The sequence below is a fragment of the Psammomys obesus genome, unplaced genomic scaffold (genome assembly GCF_907164565.1).
Source record: "Psammomys obesus unplaced genomic scaffold, mPsaObe1.curated_primary_1811, whole genome shotgun sequence".
In the NCBI taxonomy this organism is placed as follows: domain Eukaryota; kingdom Metazoa; phylum Chordata; class Mammalia; order Rodentia; family Muridae; genus Psammomys; species Psammomys obesus.
Window position 1 is genome coordinate 1,057,699 of NW_026590405.1, and position 17,201 is coordinate 1,074,899.

A 17,201-nucleotide genomic window follows, 5' to 3' on the forward strand; every position below is an offset into this window, starting at 1 on the left:
CCTCCAGTGCCACTACCAGGCTCAGCGAGGCAGGGGTGGGGAATCCCGTGCCAGGCTCTCAATCAGCCCTGGCTGAGCTCTCCTGACCAAAAGCAAAGAAAGTAAAGGGGAGGACGGTAGCCAGTCGGTTACCTGTGGCTGGCCCAATGAACACACAGTACCCGTCCTCCTGAGAGGGGAGAGAGGCACAGATGACAGGCAGCCTGCCCCCATCTAGGTAGGTCCAGCACGCATCCTCCAGGGCCTCACAGAACTGACGGCAGGGTGGCAGGGCAGGTGGTGGGCCTGGGCCACAGGAGGGGGCCAGCAGCAGACAGAAGAACCAGGCAAGGAAGGGATGGCAGCTTGTATAAAGGAGCTGCCCCCACGCCTGCGCAGCGGCCTCTACCTCCTCACTGTTTGTGTGCTGTACATGATTAGGCAGCCAGAAGTGTCCGATACCTAGGCGGCCGCAGATGGTCAGAGTGGGCGGCAGTGGCAGGCATCGGCTGGTGGAGGTCAGAGAGCCAGTTCCCAGCAGTGCGGAGTCATTGGAAAGCTCAGGCCCTGGAGGGGTAGCCACGTGGGAAACCCAAGCACCAGGGAACCCGGGCAAAGCCGCTACTTGAGAGATTTGGGCTGAGGGGTCAGAGGAAGGAACAGAGAGGAAATGGTGCACACTCAGAGAAGCCGTCACCAGAGGACCCGTCACCAAGGGACCCGTCACCAGGGGAAGCAGAGCAGGTATGTGCCTGTGGATGTCAGGATGGACATCAGAGTGTCCGGGCTGTTGGCTGGACCTGGATGTCGTAGGGAGGAGTCCTTCCTCCTCCAGATGCTGGGGCTGCCTGGGGGGCTCCTGGCTCCCCCAGGGAGGAGCCCTGATTCGTGCAGAAGAGAGAAACCGTCTACCTGTGGGTGCCGAGGGTCTTTCCAGAGGTTCCTGGAGACTACTCAAGGAGGGAGGTGGCTGGGTGGGTGCAGCCGGCGTGCCAACTTCGGTTGTCTGAACATCTGGAGAACTTGGAACACCACTGCTTGGCCAGAGAGTGGTCTCACTCTCCTGGGGACCACTGGAGAGCTCAGCAGGAGTGAGGTGGACTGTAGGGACTGAGGCAGCTGAGGCAGCTGTGCCGGCGGAGTTCTCAGTAGTGGCGTCCTCATCCCACAGCTGGACAAAGTTTCGAATGCCCTCAGCCACATTCAGAATCTTGGCTCCAACGCCGGCAACATTCTCCTCCTTCGTGTCCGGGCTCGCAGCAGAGGCCGTCGGCAGGATGGGGATGGCTGGGGTTGCAGGGGTCCCCCTCTGGACAGCTTCCTGATCCTCCGGGGGCAGCTTGGGGTTAGCAGGAGTCATCTGTTGTTCTGTGAGGCCATCCTGGGGGACCACGTGAGTGGTGGGGTTCTCTGTGGACTGCACAGGTGAACTGATCTGGGGCTGGGAGACCGGTGTGTCCAAGGAATCATCGGTCTTGGGGGACCACAGCCACCCCAGAGGATTCAGAGGATTCAGGGGATTCAAGGGATTCAGGGAATTCCCATCAGCCCTGGCAGGCACAAGGCAGCAGAAGAGCAGCAGCAGCAGCAGGCAGAGGCGTCTGCTGGGGTCGGGAGCCATCAGGGCAGTGCAAGCCTCCAAGCTGGGGCGGCTCCTGTGGTCCTGGGGGTGGAGCTTGCCAGATCCCCACCCTCCCCCATTCCCGTTTTCCAGCCTCACTCCTCCGCCATTTCCCTCTGGCAGAAGGGAAGGAACCCAGCCTGAGAATCAAGGTGACCCACCAACAGGTACCTTCAGAATCCATTTAACTCCTTCCTTCTTGCACCTCCAGGAGCAGCTACAGAGTGCAAAAGGTAGTTAAGAGACATCCAGTGGGATTCCAGCTTGTGCTACTTAGAGCCGCTCTAGAGCATAGACTCTGGGTCTAGGCTCAGAGTGTGGGTGTGGGTGTGGGGGCCTGGCCAGGGTCCTCGGGGACACGGAGGCCACACCCCGGCTCCTACTGCCTCCATTGGAGAACACCCGGAAGTCCTGGCTGCTGGCCACCATTCTGTGTTGAAATGGAGTTTGAAAAATGCTCAGCTTGCTGCAGTTCCAATTCTTGTGTTACAACTGTTGCTTCAGAAATGGGGTGAGTGTCCTTTCCTGCCCCCCTTAGTCCCCTCCCTCACCACCCCTGCTATCAACCTACAGCCCTCCTACCTGCTCAAACCCTAAAGCCATCAATTCATTTGATGGACCCCCAAGAGCCCATTGGTTCTCTCCCGGCGGTAGTAGATACATTACCTCTTTCTCTCGTTTATTCTTACATATATCCTGCCTACAGAGCTCTCTCTGCAGTGACCTGCTCTGTTGTCACTGGTGTGTTGGTGCTCCAGACCCTGCAAGTATTTCAAAACTAATTCTTAGGAGATGCTTCCCTGTAGCCTGAAGGTAAAGGAAACCGTGTGGGATTCATCCAACGGATGTGCCATCAATAGCAGGTTCCTGCCTCCTGTCTAATGGAGTCCCGCTATGTGTAGAAGACGTGGCGTTGCTTAGTGGCCTGTGGGGGGGGGGGCACTCTAACCACCCCAAGTCCTTTAATATAAGGCTGGGGAGCGAGCCTTGCCCACAGCCTAGGTGAAGCCCAGAGGCTAAGAAAAAGCTGAGAGTTCTTGTGCCTTGGGACATCCCCTCAAGGATATGTCCCAGAAGGAGACAGAGCCAGGGCACTATTGCTCAGCGTTCGCTTTCACCAGGTCAGTCTGCAGCTATGCGCTTCCCATCCCTTTCCTTCCCACAGCTTTGGATAAAACCTCACTCTATCAAGAACCAACCAGGAGCTGTAGGTGGCCTGTCAATCCTGCAGCTGTGGGCTGCAGCATGCCCGCCCAGTACCTCTCAGCCTCCATGAGAGCCACCCTGACCCCGGGAGGTCAGGTAGGCTTCTACCCCATTCCCTTCAGAGATGTGGCTGCATGGTCACCCAAACATCCTCCTGAGCTGAGTCTGTATGAACTCCTACCTCAGAGGTCGCCTCCGTGCCCACCTACCTTACTATGAGCCCTAGGCAACAGCAAGATGTAGGTGGGAAACGGGCCCACTTGCCTGGCCACCTGGCCACATGTCTTACCAGCCCCTACAATACTGAGACCTTTTGGATGGCTAGACTTAGGGGATTAGGCTATGGGCCATCATCTGTATTAGGCTATGGGCCTTGGACAGAGAGGTCCAGACTATAGCTGGGTTTTCACATCTCTGAGAGATGCTACGTCTAATCAAAGCCAACATCCACGCAAATGAAACCAAGGAGACAGAACGCCCTGCAGTCTCCCACAGTTCCGTGGTCCTACATCCAAGACCCCACAGGGCCAGCTCTCTGCCTCACTCCCATCACCACTGAAATGGGTGAAAAATGTACCCCAGTAGCACCCAAGTGGGGTAAATACATTGGGGTGAGGAGCATTGGAATTGTAGTTGTCTTGCTCCCACTTCTCACTTCCACCCAGACCAGGAACCTCTGAACCAGGAAGGGTCGGCATTGATCCAAGAACTTCGCTCCTCCTTAGCCCTGTACCAAGTCCACGCCAGTGTGGATCCCAGCTATCCTGTGAAAGCAGAAGAGCGGCTCAGGCTTCCTCCAGGCAGCACGCTGAAAGAGTGACCCCAAGAGGGAGGACGTGGTGCCTGGGGCCTGTGCCCTAAGTGAGGATGGAGGGCAGCCTCAGGACCAGGAGGAGCAGGGAGGCAGCAGTTATCCCTCAGGGAGGTGGGTCCTTCATGAGGCTGGAGAAACTAGGCCAGCAGAAACAGGTTAGCTACAGAGGACGACAGAGAGACCAGGCAGAGACCCGAGAACGAGAGGTCAAAACATCTCAATGAAAACAAGTGTCTAACTAATCCCAGCACTTGGGGAGGCAGAGGCAAGCGGGTCTCTGTGAGTTCGAGGCCAGCCTGGTCTACAAAGCAAGTCCAGGACAACCAGGGCTACACAGGGAAACCCTGCCTCGAAAAACCACAGAAACTCACTCACACACAAACACACATACACACTTTCACGCCTGGCTTTACCACCAGGTTCTACACTAAGCCCCTTCTCCAGCCTCAGCCAGCTGTCCCTCCTGGCCCCACTTTCTCCGAGCTGTCACCAGAGTTACTGCCACCCCCTCCCCCAAGGCAGAGTGTAGTGGCAAGGCTGCAGTGTGATGAAACAGCCCCAAAGGCGTGTCCCAGAGTGTCCCCACATCAAAACTCGGGAGTCATCAATCAATGGCTGTCTAAAGGGCAGAGCTGTGTTGCTTGGATCAGAATCCAGCTGCAGACAGCTGGATACCAAGTCCCTCTCCACGAGTGAGGCAGTCCTAGGCACACATCTGTCCCTCTGAGTGCTACATCTCCAAGTTAATCCCCGTGATGCTTCATTCTGCCTGAGAAATACCCAGTGAACAGTCCGCTTAAAAATTCCCTAATGTGATTTCATGCCTCAAAATGTCTCTGGAAAATCCCAGGACAGAGGTCCAGAACCCTTCCCCTGCACATGTAAGAAGAGGAGGCTCAGCTCCCTGGCAGGGAGGAGGGCGAGGAGAGACCCTAAACTCATGTTCTGTCCTGGTCCCCTGCCCCACCCTGATGGTTATTCCTGCCACTTGCCTGGCAGGCTGGCCCTGCAACCCAGGGACTCCACTTGAAATTTCAGGACAAAACCAGGAGCCAGAGATAAAGGCAATGGAATGGCAAGAGCTGCTACTTCAAGGGCCGAGAGGAGGAGAGCAAAGGGCCTGCGACCCTGAGTGTCCACACCTGACCCAGCACTCGCTCATGCTTTGCACTCCCCCACCTAGCTGCTCACTTCAGAACATCACACATTCAGCATTCTCTTGGGAGCACTGTGGATGGAGTCACAGCTCAGGCTCTAAGCTTTGGCTCCCACCAGGAATCTTGTACTACACATGCATATACACATGCAAACACATGCTCACGGATACACATTGCCACACAGGTGTGTACTCACACATATGTATATGCCCACTCAGCCCACTGTAACACACACGTTCATGCTCACACATACACACGTGCTCTCAGAAGCATCACAGATCAGGGTTTTGGATGCCGTGTATCACATTTTGGGGCAGGAGAACAGAAGCCGAGGAGCCAGGAACAGCACCAACCCATTTCCCTGCCACTGCCGAGTCAAAGGTAACCTCAGACCCTTTGGTAACAGAGAGCGTGGTGCCAGGCAGTACCTGTGGGGAAGCTTGGAGACTGCTTGGCCCTGAGGATGCCAGCCACAATGCCGGGGAGAGAACCAAAGCTAAAGAGAAAGAGATCCCTACATCGAAGGAGAGGTAGAGAGGGGTCACTATCTGAGCCTTAGAACAGGAATAGGTCAGAAACAGGGATGGACACACAGCAGCCCCCCAGGAACAGCAATGCCACAGAAGCAGGCCTCCACCAGACTCCAGACTCTGAGTCCTCGGCCTTCAGCTTCCCCTCTCTCTGGCAGCTGTGAGCACTGCCTACGTAAGAGCCAGTGTCTACTGGAAACCTGGGATTCCTGCCTAAGGCCTTCTTGGGCTGCAATTGAGCCTGACCTTGAGCTGGCTCTCCTGCTCTGTTGCCCATGTCACCTTGTGAGGAAACATGTCACGTCTGTCCCAAGGCACCAGTGCCTGCCCTGTTGGGAGCAGCCCTTGTAGTCTGTCAAGTCTAACCCTCTGGAAGCCATGGCTGTGGCTCCTGCTTGGCAGAGCTACCACAGTGTGGAACCTCGAAATCAAGCCATTCCACGGGGCCTGTGTGCAACACATTGGTTCTGCCCATTTCACCTATGAGTTGGCTGAGGGCCCATATAGCCTCAAGGACTGGTGCAAACTGCCCCATATAACGGCAGACGGTTACTACAGATCCTCTCTTGGCCCTTGGTGACTATAGTCACACGTGGCTCCTCCTGCCCACGGTGGTCAGCAGGGCTCAAGAAGTTAACGTGGGCAGTGGCAAAGCCCTGGGGATTGGTCACCTCCAGTGAACCCAGAAGCACCTGGGAGAGCAAATGAGTTTATCTCAGCTTCAGAATCAAGGTACCAAGACACGAGCCGTCCCTCACCCTGGCCCGCCAAGGTCCTTGGGTGCACCGAAGCAAGTTCCTGCCATGCAAGAAGCCACTCCCTCTGCACGTCAGTCAGTCCCAGCTCAGAATGACAGGGACACAGGGATTCCTGGGAACTGGAGAGTTAACAAATTGGGAGCCTAAAGGCACCATTTCAGCTGTGTTTCAATCTGGCAAACTCCTCTGCAACTCCGCGGAACCCAGATTGTCCCTGCTACCCTGCTATTTCCTGTTTTCGGATGCCCCTGCTCTCCTCGTGGGCCCTTAGGGCATCCCTGGGGCTCAGCCAAGCACACCGCTATACCCCCAGAAGACACCAAATCTTCTGCAGGCCAGGGTCACTTTGGCTTGCAGACCACGACCTCCTCCCTTCACCGTGGGGACAGGGGGCAAACACCCCTCTAAAAAGTGTCATTAGCTCTAGATGTAGGTTCCTCCCAGCACTCAGTTCCTCCCAAAGGTTCCACCCCATCGCTTCAGCAGGAAAACACACCCCTGCCCCAAGCAAGGGTTTGTTCTGTCTTGTTGGCCCGCCTGGTCTGGTTTGGATTCCTGAATAATGCAGTCTTCTATTTTCATTAAAAACGCCGAGACACCCACCAGTGAGCAGGAACCAGCTCTTAGCGGTGAAAGCTGTTTAGAGGGATGAGGCTGTGAGCCTCCAGTTGGCTCTGGAGACAGCTGGGAGCTCAGGGGTCGGAAGCACTTCTGTCACTCCCAGGTGTCACATCCTGCTCGGAGGCTACTCTTAGTCTTAGCCTGTGGCATCTCCAAAGTTCCTACATCTTCAGGGGCCTCTCAGGGCTAGCCACTGCCTGTCCCAAAGCTGAACAGGGATGAGCAGGGACGGAGGAGCCACGGAGTTGCCACAGCCTGTATTCCACATGGTTCTCCCCCATGTCCACTGACTGTGACCAGTGTGCTCTAGACCACTCTGGTAAGATCCGGGTCTACTGTAGACTCCTTCCTTTGAGGTGGGGTCCCCGAGAAGACCAGTCAGCACTGGAACAGTGTCCTAATCCCACTCAGTGACCCAGCCAGAAGACCATGGCAAGTGCCCCCAAGCCTCTGAGGGACAGAGGGAGGCTGGACATCTGTCATCGTCCCGGTGTCCATCATCCCATCAAGAGACAATCCACCCAGGAAGTGTCCAAACACTGTTTCACCATTGTCCCGTGTGCCAGGAGCAGCCCTCATCATCTGGGCACAGCTCTAAACCCTCTGCGGGGCATTGCCCTCTCAGCAAAATTTTCAAATGCATGGATAAGGGATGAAAGTTCTGGTGACACCCCTTCAAGGCTCCTCAGCTCAGGAAGAACGCGCAGACAGGCTGGATAAGCTCCGCCTAGGCTCCAAACTGGTCGGGCGGTGCCTTCTCCAGCAGTTGTTAGAGTCATGTGGAACTTTCCTGGAGAGTGAGAAGAGGTAGCTAGGCAGTATAAAGCCAGGTGTCCAGAGCCCCACATCAAGGCCCCAGGCTCTTCCCCTCCCCGGTAGTGCTCAGTCACCTGGGCAAGCCCCACGGCCAAGCACGCAACCCAACCTCTAAGGCAAAAGGGGGCACATTGCAATGTTCCCATCTAATTGTTAGCCACCGGTCTACAGAACCCTGCTTCTCTCTCCACTTGGTCCGATAACCATTCCCTCCCTAGGGAGGAGGCCAAGTCAAGGACACCAGAATCAAGGCTCCGGCTCTGGAGTCTCCACTGGCTGGCAGAGCACGGGAGCCCTTAGGTGGAAAGAACAATGTGGCCTCAATCCAGCTTCTTCCACTAGTGATCACAGACCAACGACAAGCTTTCGGCTCCTCATTAAAGGCCAAGCTGTGTCCTGTCCCCTACCCACAGGCTGGGGGTATCTAGGAACACACAGGAGGGCTGTGTCTAATGGAGGCATCACAGGCAGCCAGGAAAACCATATATGATAGAAGCAAAAACAGGTCGGTGAGTCGGGGGAAACTACCAGGCTTCCAGGGGTGCCTAGCCCTTTAGGCGCTCCTCCCACTGCAAGGACACATGGTCATCTGTCCAGAGATCTTAGCAGAAGTCTGAGTAAGGTCAAACAGAGGGAACCGGTCGGGTGTGCTAAGAGCGTCACACTTCACAAGATGCATGGGTATCCAAAGACGCCTATGTCTACCAAGCCAAGGTGAGGAAGGAGGCTCAGAGTCACCGTCACCACCACATGCCACCATGCAGCCATTCTAGGAGGCCAAATTGGCTTAGTGATTAAGAGCACATACAACATGTTCTTCCGGAGGACCCAAGTTCGATTCACAGCGCCAACGTGGGGCAGCTCAGGACTATCTGTAACTTCTGTTCCAGTGAATCTGATGCCCTCTTCTGGCCTCCACAGGCAGTGCACTTGTGTACACAAAAACACAGACACAGGTATACATAAACACGCACAGGCACACACATGCACACACACACTTATCAGGATTATGGGGACATGTGAATATGTTCTCATTGTTACATGACAGACAGGTGTCCCAAGCTTCCCAGGTGTGAAAAGAACATTGGGTCTTCAGGAGAATGTTTAGGGGACACAGGCAGGAGCACTGGGGTGCAATTAATCACAAGAAAAGGCCTACAAGTGGACATATAAGAAGATGAGCCTGAAAGTGGACACCTGTGGCTGTGTGGAAACACAGACCCAGGCACGGACATGTGTACACATTGGACCGCGTGTAGATGGCAGTGAACACATGTGGCTCCGAGTGCATGGACAGTGTGCAGAGATACACATGGTTCAGTGTGCAGATTCCATGTGGATGGCTGTGTGCAGAGAGACAGCGTGCGGTTCCGTGTGCAAGGACTACATGCGTGTATGTGTGGATGTGTTGGTGTATGTGTGTGGTATATTTACATGGGATTCACAGATGATTACTATGTACAGATATTCATGGACATGGATATGTGCAGATGTGTGTGCAGGGGGAAAGAGGGCGCCTGTAAGAAACGAGCTCAAGTTTTCCATGGGTCCAAAGGAGTGCAGTAACTTTTTATTGGGGAAACAGAGGTTTCTTTCTCTTCTCCCTGGGACACTCCTTCCAAATGTCTTCACCTCAGGAACTCAAGATGACTCAGCAGAGGCGGGAACCCATGCACCATCCCCTGTGGGCTCAAGAGGGTCTTCCTACAGAGCCTTCAAACCCAACCAGGCCTCCAGGAGAAGCCAAGGGAGGCATTGTCTCCTGTTAAACTCAAGGCAGGGAGAGCAGGGGCGTACCCTCCCCAGGGAACTTACCTCTCAGAGTTGACACTTAATGTTCACTTACACAAAATTGATCCACATGTGCTCTGATGACTATAGACTCTAGAACCATCCACATCTGCCCCAAACGGGGAACTTTCTTTATTTTTATTTTCACAGCCTTCAAGAACCATGACTGTTTGGCTATTCTGGATCCCATGAGGCTCGACACAGCTGGAGTTCTGCTGGTCTGTAAGCAGCTGGGCTGGACCACTGGCAACTTTTCAGAACCTCTTTAAATTCTTCCAGTGTCCTTTGATGGCTTTAAAATACACTTTACATGTCTTTTGCTAACTTTGCTCCTTGATGCTTTATGGATTTAGGGCGCTATTATAAGCGGGCTTTTTCTCTTGACATTTTTCCCCCTGTGGAGGATTTTCTGTTGCCAGTGTGCAGACACACATTGGCTCTGGGATACTGAGCTTGTGTCCTGCGATCTAGCAGAACTCATTAGCTCTGACTGTTTTCTAGTGGGTTCCTTGAGCCTTTTTTTTTTTTTTAATTGAAGGCCTGGCATTTACAAAAAGAGATAGTTTCATTTCTTGGTTCACAGTGCAGAGGTCTTTTATGTTCTTTTCCTTGCCTAACTAGCCTTCCGGTTTAGTGGTGAATGAAAGGAATGAAAAAGACATTCGTGCCTTGTTCCTGACCTCATGGAAGTATCCAGCCACGCATAAATATCATTTTCTAAGCTGAGGAAGTTCTTTCCAAAGGGGTATGGATTTGTATCTTGGGTACACAAAGAACTCCCAGCACAAGAGTCATAAGCAATTCTATTACCGGAGATGGAGAAATCCAAATAAACGCCACTGCAATGGAGATAAACTCCTAGTGAAGTCAAAGAGACCTGAATCCTCAGCCACTGGAAGCCCGAGTATGAATCACAAGTCCCTCTTTCTCACCCAGCGAGGCTGCCAGCAACACAAGGCAGATAGACGGCAGAGAGCTGGGAAGATGGCTCAATGCAAGGCAGCAAACCAAGACTCATCCACTACCGACCGGCGTAAATGTGGTCCATCAGTGACATACTCTACAGCCACAAAAAGGGATGGAGCGCTGGCATGTGTTATGCTGGGGATTGAAAGACAATTTAGACTCCCCAGAGACATCCTGCTGAGTGAAAGGAGCCCACACGATATGACTCGTTCGCACGGAACACCCAGAATTGGCAAACCTGTAGCAGAAAGCCAAAAACAGTGTGCAGGGCAGGGGAGGGCTTGGGGAATGGGCTGAAAGCCAAGCAGTTTAAGGAGATGTTCTGAAGTTGATGGTATTATCTTGGAATTCACCAAAAACAATGAATTATATCTGTAAATGAGTGGGTTGCAGGCTTGTGAATTATGTCAATAAAGCTGTAAAAGGAAAAGAAAACACCCACATCACATTTCCAAACCCCAAGATCCTCAATCTGCATGTATTTGATCTTTAACAAGGTAGAATTTTTTTTTTCAAGGATCTCATAAAATGTTTCCTTTGGAACTTCTTGGGTCTCGTTTTCTGAGGCAGTTATTCATAATTTCCTTAAATTATAAATTTCCTCAGTGATACAGGCAAGCATGCTTTCCAAGCTCACCAGGGGGCCTTTCAGGAACCAGATTGCTGCCTACGGCCTCTGCCGCTCCCCACCCCGCCTCATCCTGAAGGAACAGCCTGGGCTCCCAGCACTGAGAGCTCGCTGCAGACATAGCTGCTGCGATCAGATCTGCCCGACTAGTGCCTGCGTGCTCCCTCCCACCACCATGTAGACCCCCTACCATGACAGCAGAGGGGACAGCTTGACCCTGTGCCCTTTTACTCCTCCCACCACAGGGACACATTATCCTTCCTCCTGCAGCAAGCACACTCCGCCTGCTCTTGGGAAGGTCTCTGCCTCATGGGCCTTTCCTACTCTGGAAGAGCTCACTTGCAAGACGCAGAAAGGTGGCTGTGGGTGACCATCAGGACCAGTACACGGGACTCGGGGTGACCCCGGTTAAGAACGTTCTCGGCAGAGGAACAGCAGTCCCTGTGCGGTGGTGGTGTGGTCTCCCTGATGCAGGGTCCCGGGACCTGTTGGCCAGGGGTATCCAACCTCATAGACAGGGACGACATTCCCTTCCTAGGAGCCTTGGGGCTAAGTGATGCCAGGGCCTCCAGGAGATGTACTGTGTGTTATATACACAGCAAGTCTACTGTCCCTGCTGCCTGCAGTTAACCGTCCCTCTCTGAGACTGCATGCAGAGTGCCTGAGCTTTCAAGCCGAGACTGGACAGTCACCTCATCCTTCACACGGGAGGGGACACGACTCACATACACTGGTTGTAGGTACAGCACCATGCTTGCCTTCAGGACCCGTGAGTGCCGACGTGAATACACAGGACAGAGCAGAGGCCAGCGCCCTGAGGCCTCCTGCCCAGGACGGGGGGGGGGGGGGGTTCCTCAGTGGTCATGGGCCACAGATGGTAAATAGCACCTGTGCCTCCTGGATGCCCCTGGGAGAGCTAAGTGGCCTCTGCTAGTGAATGTCCCACTTGGCCTTTAAGGGTTTAACAGTTGTTTATTAACTGGATCTGTTCACGGAAGGCTGGACAGCCTATTCACACCACTAGGTTCCCAAGGGTGGGGAGACGAGGGTTTGTTATAATTGGGTTAGTGAGGCCTCCGTGGGGCCATGGGGTCAGGCACACCCTGAAGCCAGGACCCACACCACATTACACACATTCTCTTGAAAACCTGTTAATATCTTTGTGACCCTACAACCATGGCCTGGGCCTGCTTGGGACGCTCAAAGGATTGACTGGCTGCTTAATGGAAACTACTCTCTGGGGACTGGGGACCTGCAAGATCACAGTAAGTCCATACACTGTTGGTTCTAAAGAAACTGGATCTGGCCTGGAATTCTGGGTATCCCTTGACACAGGAAAAGTGTCTTTCTAATGGACATACACAGTGGGAGCAGGGACCCACAGCCTGTGCCTGCGTGTCCAGGCCATTGTCATCAAGGCTACCCAGACACCTGACTTGCTCCCGGTCAGGGCAGAATGAAACCCCGCTGAGCCAGGACGGTGTCAGCAGGGCCAGTGCAGGAACAGGAGCCACAATCCCTCACATGGCCACACATCTTGTCCTCTTTCTATTCCGAGATTACCCCAGTACCTGGGATATAGCCAGCTCTATCTATTGGGGGGACACGACAGCACACAGCATGGAAACCCTACCACCACAGAGGAGCTGGCTGAACTAACCAGGCTAAGAGCTCAGGGGAAGGTGCCCTGAAGGCCAGAGACACCTACGGCAATGCAGCTGATGCAGCCAGAGAATTCACAGCCTCATGACTCCTTTATAATCACAAGAACAAAGCTCAGAAGCAGACTTTAAATTCAGGGAGAAAAAGAGCCAGGTACAGGTTTGTGTGTGCGCGCGCGCGTGTGTATGTATGTGTGTTTGTTGCAGGCTGTCGCCAGGCAGGCAGCGGCCAGCCACGCATAGCAATATCTATGCCCAGGCCACCCCTCCAGGTAACCAGAAACAAAGCCCATCCATGCAAAGCTGCACTGACTGAACAGCTGAGGACGATGCTTGGATTCCTGGGGACAGCTGTGGGTAGTACCCCACAAGGCCTGGCCTCTCCTCTGGGTGGACCCTGCCCCAGCCCTGTCTCCCCTGTCCCTCTGCATCCACAGCCCTCTCTCCTGCATTCCACAGGGAATCCAAACGTGGGTAGGCAGCATGGGGCCAGCCAGACGCTGCAAGGGAGCCCCTAATCTCTGACGTTTCCTGCCCCTCTCTATCCCCTCTACTCTCTTTGGAGGACTCGTGGGGGCTCTTCCTCCACTGTTTCTACAGTGGAACCCTCCTACGATCACCAACACCTCCCTTTGGAGACTCCCATGCCTGGGGCCTCCAGAAGATAAGTGGGCCTGTTGGACTTCAGGTCTGTTGACTTAAATGTCAGGTATGTAAGAATGAAGATGAACTGGAGGCTGGAGCTGATCATCCTTCAGGGATTTAGGGCTCCTGGGAGAAAGGAGGGTATCAAGGACATTGTAGACGCTAAGTATCCTTGTCTCACCCAGGGCCCGTGGATAGCCCTGTGAGGACAAAGGAAACTTGTAATCAGTCAATGATCCCAAGACAAGACCCTCTAGACTACCAGGTTAAACATAGATTTGACAATCTTGTGTTCGTGTGGTTTTCTTGAGACAGAGTTTCTGTGCAACAGTCTTGGCTGTCCTGGAACTCACTATATAGACCAGGCTGGCCTCGAACTCACATAGACCCACCTGCCTCTGCTTCCCGAGTGCTGGGATTAAAGGGTATGCACCACCACACTCAGCTTGGTCACCATTATTTTAAGAGACAGAAGGGAGATACAGACCCAAGAGGGCACCATGTCAGAATGGAAGCAGAGGTACACACACACACAAACCAGGGATCCTGGGGCAGCCAGGATGAGGCCTGAGGTCCTGTTCGCAGCTGCCTAGGATATGGGGTTTTCTAATGAGGGCCCAGAGACTCCCACAGCAACCCAAGCACAGTGCGGGCAGGCAGAAAAGGCTGAACTCCCAGAGTCACAGTGGCCTCTGCTGGAGGCAGCCCAGGTTGGCATGTGGTCATTGCTGATTTACGTCACATGACTGTGACCTCATCTCACAAGGGGCCCCCAGCCAAGGAGGGGCCAGGTGTCAGGCTGGGCCACGCTGTGCTATGCACAAGCCTCCTTTCTGCTCCACTCAGTGCAGCCCTTTGATTCCTTGGGCTTTGGCCACCATCCCAGACACCCCATGGGGGGGCTGCTCATTAAACAACAGGGAGCCCAGCCCTGGTACCTCACCTCGGTCAGAGGCCCCATAGCCTCTGGCCATAAACAGAGGCTTCCGCAAGTTTTATTTCTCAGAGTGCTCAGTTTGAAAAAGTGCTAAAAACAAGTGGGGCAGTGGCAGCGCACACCTTTGATCCCAGCACTCAGGAGGCAGAAGCCGGTGGATCTCTGTGAGAGTGAGGCCAGCCTGGTCTACAGAGTGAGTTCCAGGACAGCCAGGGTACACAGAGAAACCCTGTCTTGAAAAAAATGAAAGAAAACAAAAAGAGACGAGACAAGAAAAGAAAAAAGAAAAGAAAAGAAAAGAAAACACTAAAGTAGCATGGGCAGAAATGGGTGACAACGGAAAAAATATCCAGGAAGCCCACAGATGGGATCTCAGTGGGCTTGCCTTGTCTTCTTTTAGATGTGGGGATAGGAAGAAAGCAGTAGTAAGAAGGAGACCAGGAAGAGCAGGAAGGAACTAGAGAGGGCTTAGCTGTCACTAAATCATGAAAGGTCACTTCTATGCCCACCTGAGCTTACCTGCACAGTGCCAGTCCTTCATGAGGAGGCACCTGCTAGCCAGCCCATGCCAGAGCCAACATCAGGTCTGGGGCTTTTCTCATTCTCTGGCCCTTTCTCTATTCTCTTGTCTTTCCTCTAGCAAAATTCCTGCAGTGCTGGAGTTGCAACTTGTCGAATTATCTCCCCATACTCAGCCTCTGGTCACCCTCTGTCTTCTGCGATGCCCAAACTGGCCTCAGGGAGACTCAGGACCTCTCCCCACCCAGGCCTGAGTGCCCACAGCATCTCCCCAGGCGGAGGGCAAAAGGAGCTCTGCTCTACCCCCCACACTATTGACTCAACAGAGGCTGGGGGTGCTCAGTCTGGGGTCTCCATACCACCTTCTCCAGAGCTTCCCAGACAAAGAAACGAGCAGGCGGGGAGACCTGCCAGAAGCAGAAAGAGAGATGAAGGGCATGCAACAGCACTAACTCTTTGCTAGAAAGTGACCAGTGACAAGGGTCTGGGGGCTGTGACGAACTCTGCCCTCATCGGGCAACAGCAGGTGGCGCAAATTCCCAGGTTCTGAATGATAGTGGAGGTCCTTGACAGTCTGTGTCCTGGGAACCCACTGCTTCTTTGGCATGGCCGGAAGAAAGGCTAGCCTCCCCTGAGTGGGGGACCACGCTGTGCCTGGGCCCGTGGCCAACAGTCAGTTCTGTTTTCCTGGGTTGCCATCAGAGTCTTTGAAAAATTGTAGGTGACTCTCAAGCGTAGCTGAGTATGTACTGAAGCCTCAGCGGGAGGGTCCCTGGCCTACCAGAGGACACTGTCAGCTCTGGACCTCAGCCTGACCCACTTCCTCCCAGTGGCAGCTCAGACACCCACCTGCGATCCGGCAAGCCGTCCCTGGCAGCTGGTTTCCTGGCTCTTCACCAGCCGCCTCACCAGGTGGTACATGGTCAAGGAACACCACAAATTCCACCCAGAACCCATGGCATGCAATTAGGAAAGTGTAGCCATGCCAAAAAAAAAAAAAAAAAAAAAAAGTGAGGCAGGGCTGAGCCACCCACCCCCTTCTCCACCCCCGGCAGTCGGGACGCCACCAGAGGCAGCCAGTAGAGCCTTCCCATCAGCTTCCCATCAGCTCTGAGCCACTGGTGGCACAGAGAAAGCAGTGCTCTTGCTCAAACAATTCCCAGGGCCTGAGTGCCACACTCATCACTGAGGCTGTTGAACCACGAGCAGACCACAGTTCACTCAGCAAGATGTGGCGAGCACTGAGCTGCCAAGGTGAGTATCTTCCGAGATTCCTTCAAAGTCAGGCTTTTGACATCTTGAAGTGTGCCAGCCTCCACGTGTCCTCTAAGGCAAGGGACCCCAGGAGAACACTCTGGATCCGCAAAACCCTGGCCTTGTCCAAAGACTGTCTGGACATGTTCGAACCAGCCACCAGAGGGAGCCACAGACCCAGCATTTCTTAGTCACTTGCAAGCTTTTTTTTTTTTTTTTTTCCTTAAAAAGCTTTTTGCAAGCTTTTTAAGGCGTTTGCAGCAGCCCTTCCTGAGATATCAGGAAAGAAATTCACACACAGTAATTGAAAGCGAGAGGGTAACTTCTCATCTCTGCCCCTCCCCACGCACGTGTGCCAGAGAGCAATGCATGTTCACACAGACAACAGATGCTCACAGACCAGGGAGACACATCCCACAAACTACACACGTGTACACCAGAAACACCTACACAGTAGACACAGGAGGTCACCTTCAGCTGAGCCTCCTCCTGTCTACACCACCAGGTGCCTGCCTGGTCCAGTACCATACAGCTACAATATATATTGGGTGGCACTACTCTTTGTGTATAGGGCCAACTCCAAGAGTTGGAGCCCTGGGGTGAAGAGGTAGAGACCCCAGAATCTGGACAGCAAGGCACAGAGCAGCTCCTGAGCCCGATACTCCATAATAGGGATGAATTTGCCCCCCCACACCGTTGCTGAAGATGAGCCCAAGCCTCCCCCCAGGTGGACATAAAGGACACTGCCAGTGATTTCACTCTGGAAGCCAGGGAGATGAGGTAGCCTAACCCCCCAGTTAGTTAGGGAGAAGGGAGAACAGGTTCAGCCCTGAGGGACTCCACCTCCATGGCTGTTGTGGGGGTGGAGCAGAAGAATCACAGCGGGTGAGCGGCTTTTTAGGTGACAGAAAAGGCAAAATGGCTTTCCCAGCAGGAACCTGCCGGTTAACACTTCCGGACTGTAGCCAGCCAGACACATTTCCTGCTTCCAACTGTGTACAGATAAACACGACTTAAGCCAAGGACTCATGCTCGATTGCTGGACCCTGGTGTGGGCCTCCTCCGCAGCCTTGACCTATCTCTGAGATCCAGTTTCCGTGCGTGCCCCCACCCCTCAGCACCCCTACCCTCCCACGACCTTCTGCCCCTGTGCCTCCCTTTTGCAGGGTCTTCCCTGTACGGGGCCCTGGGATATCCTAAAAGAGATCTGAGTGTTTCTTGGATTTCCTGCTCATATCTGGACTCTAGGCCCCCGGCTTCTCTGATCATGGGAAGGACCGGCCCTGCCCCTCATCCGT

General features: G+C 53.8%; 1 protein-coding gene and 1 long non-coding RNA gene across 4 annotated transcripts in view; one reads left to right on the forward strand and one right to left on the reverse strand.

The window, feature by feature from the left end:
• The window catches only part of Col18a1 (collagen type XVIII alpha 1 chain), a 100,612-nt gene that overhangs the window by 53,789 nt on the left and 29,622 nt on the right, over positions 1-17,201 (reverse strand). For 2 of the 3 annotated variants that reach the window (XM_055607186.1, XM_055607185.1), the window contains exon 1: positions 892-1,687. The exons of the other annotated variant lie outside the window; for it this stretch is intronic. In XM_055607186.1, coding sequence (XP_055463161.1) covers positions 892-1,600 — 709 coding nt within the window. In that variant the 5' untranslated portion in view covers positions 1,601-1,687. Of the gene's footprint in view, positions 1-891; positions 1,688-17,201 lie in introns of those variants that run through there. 3 annotated transcript variants of the gene reach the window in all.
• On the forward strand, positions 647-10,802 carry LOC129676682 (uncharacterized). The gene is made up of 3 exons (XR_008720102.1): positions 647-723; positions 1,694-2,902; positions 9,444-10,802. It is a non-coding gene; the product is annotated as an uncharacterized LOC129676682 (long non-coding RNA).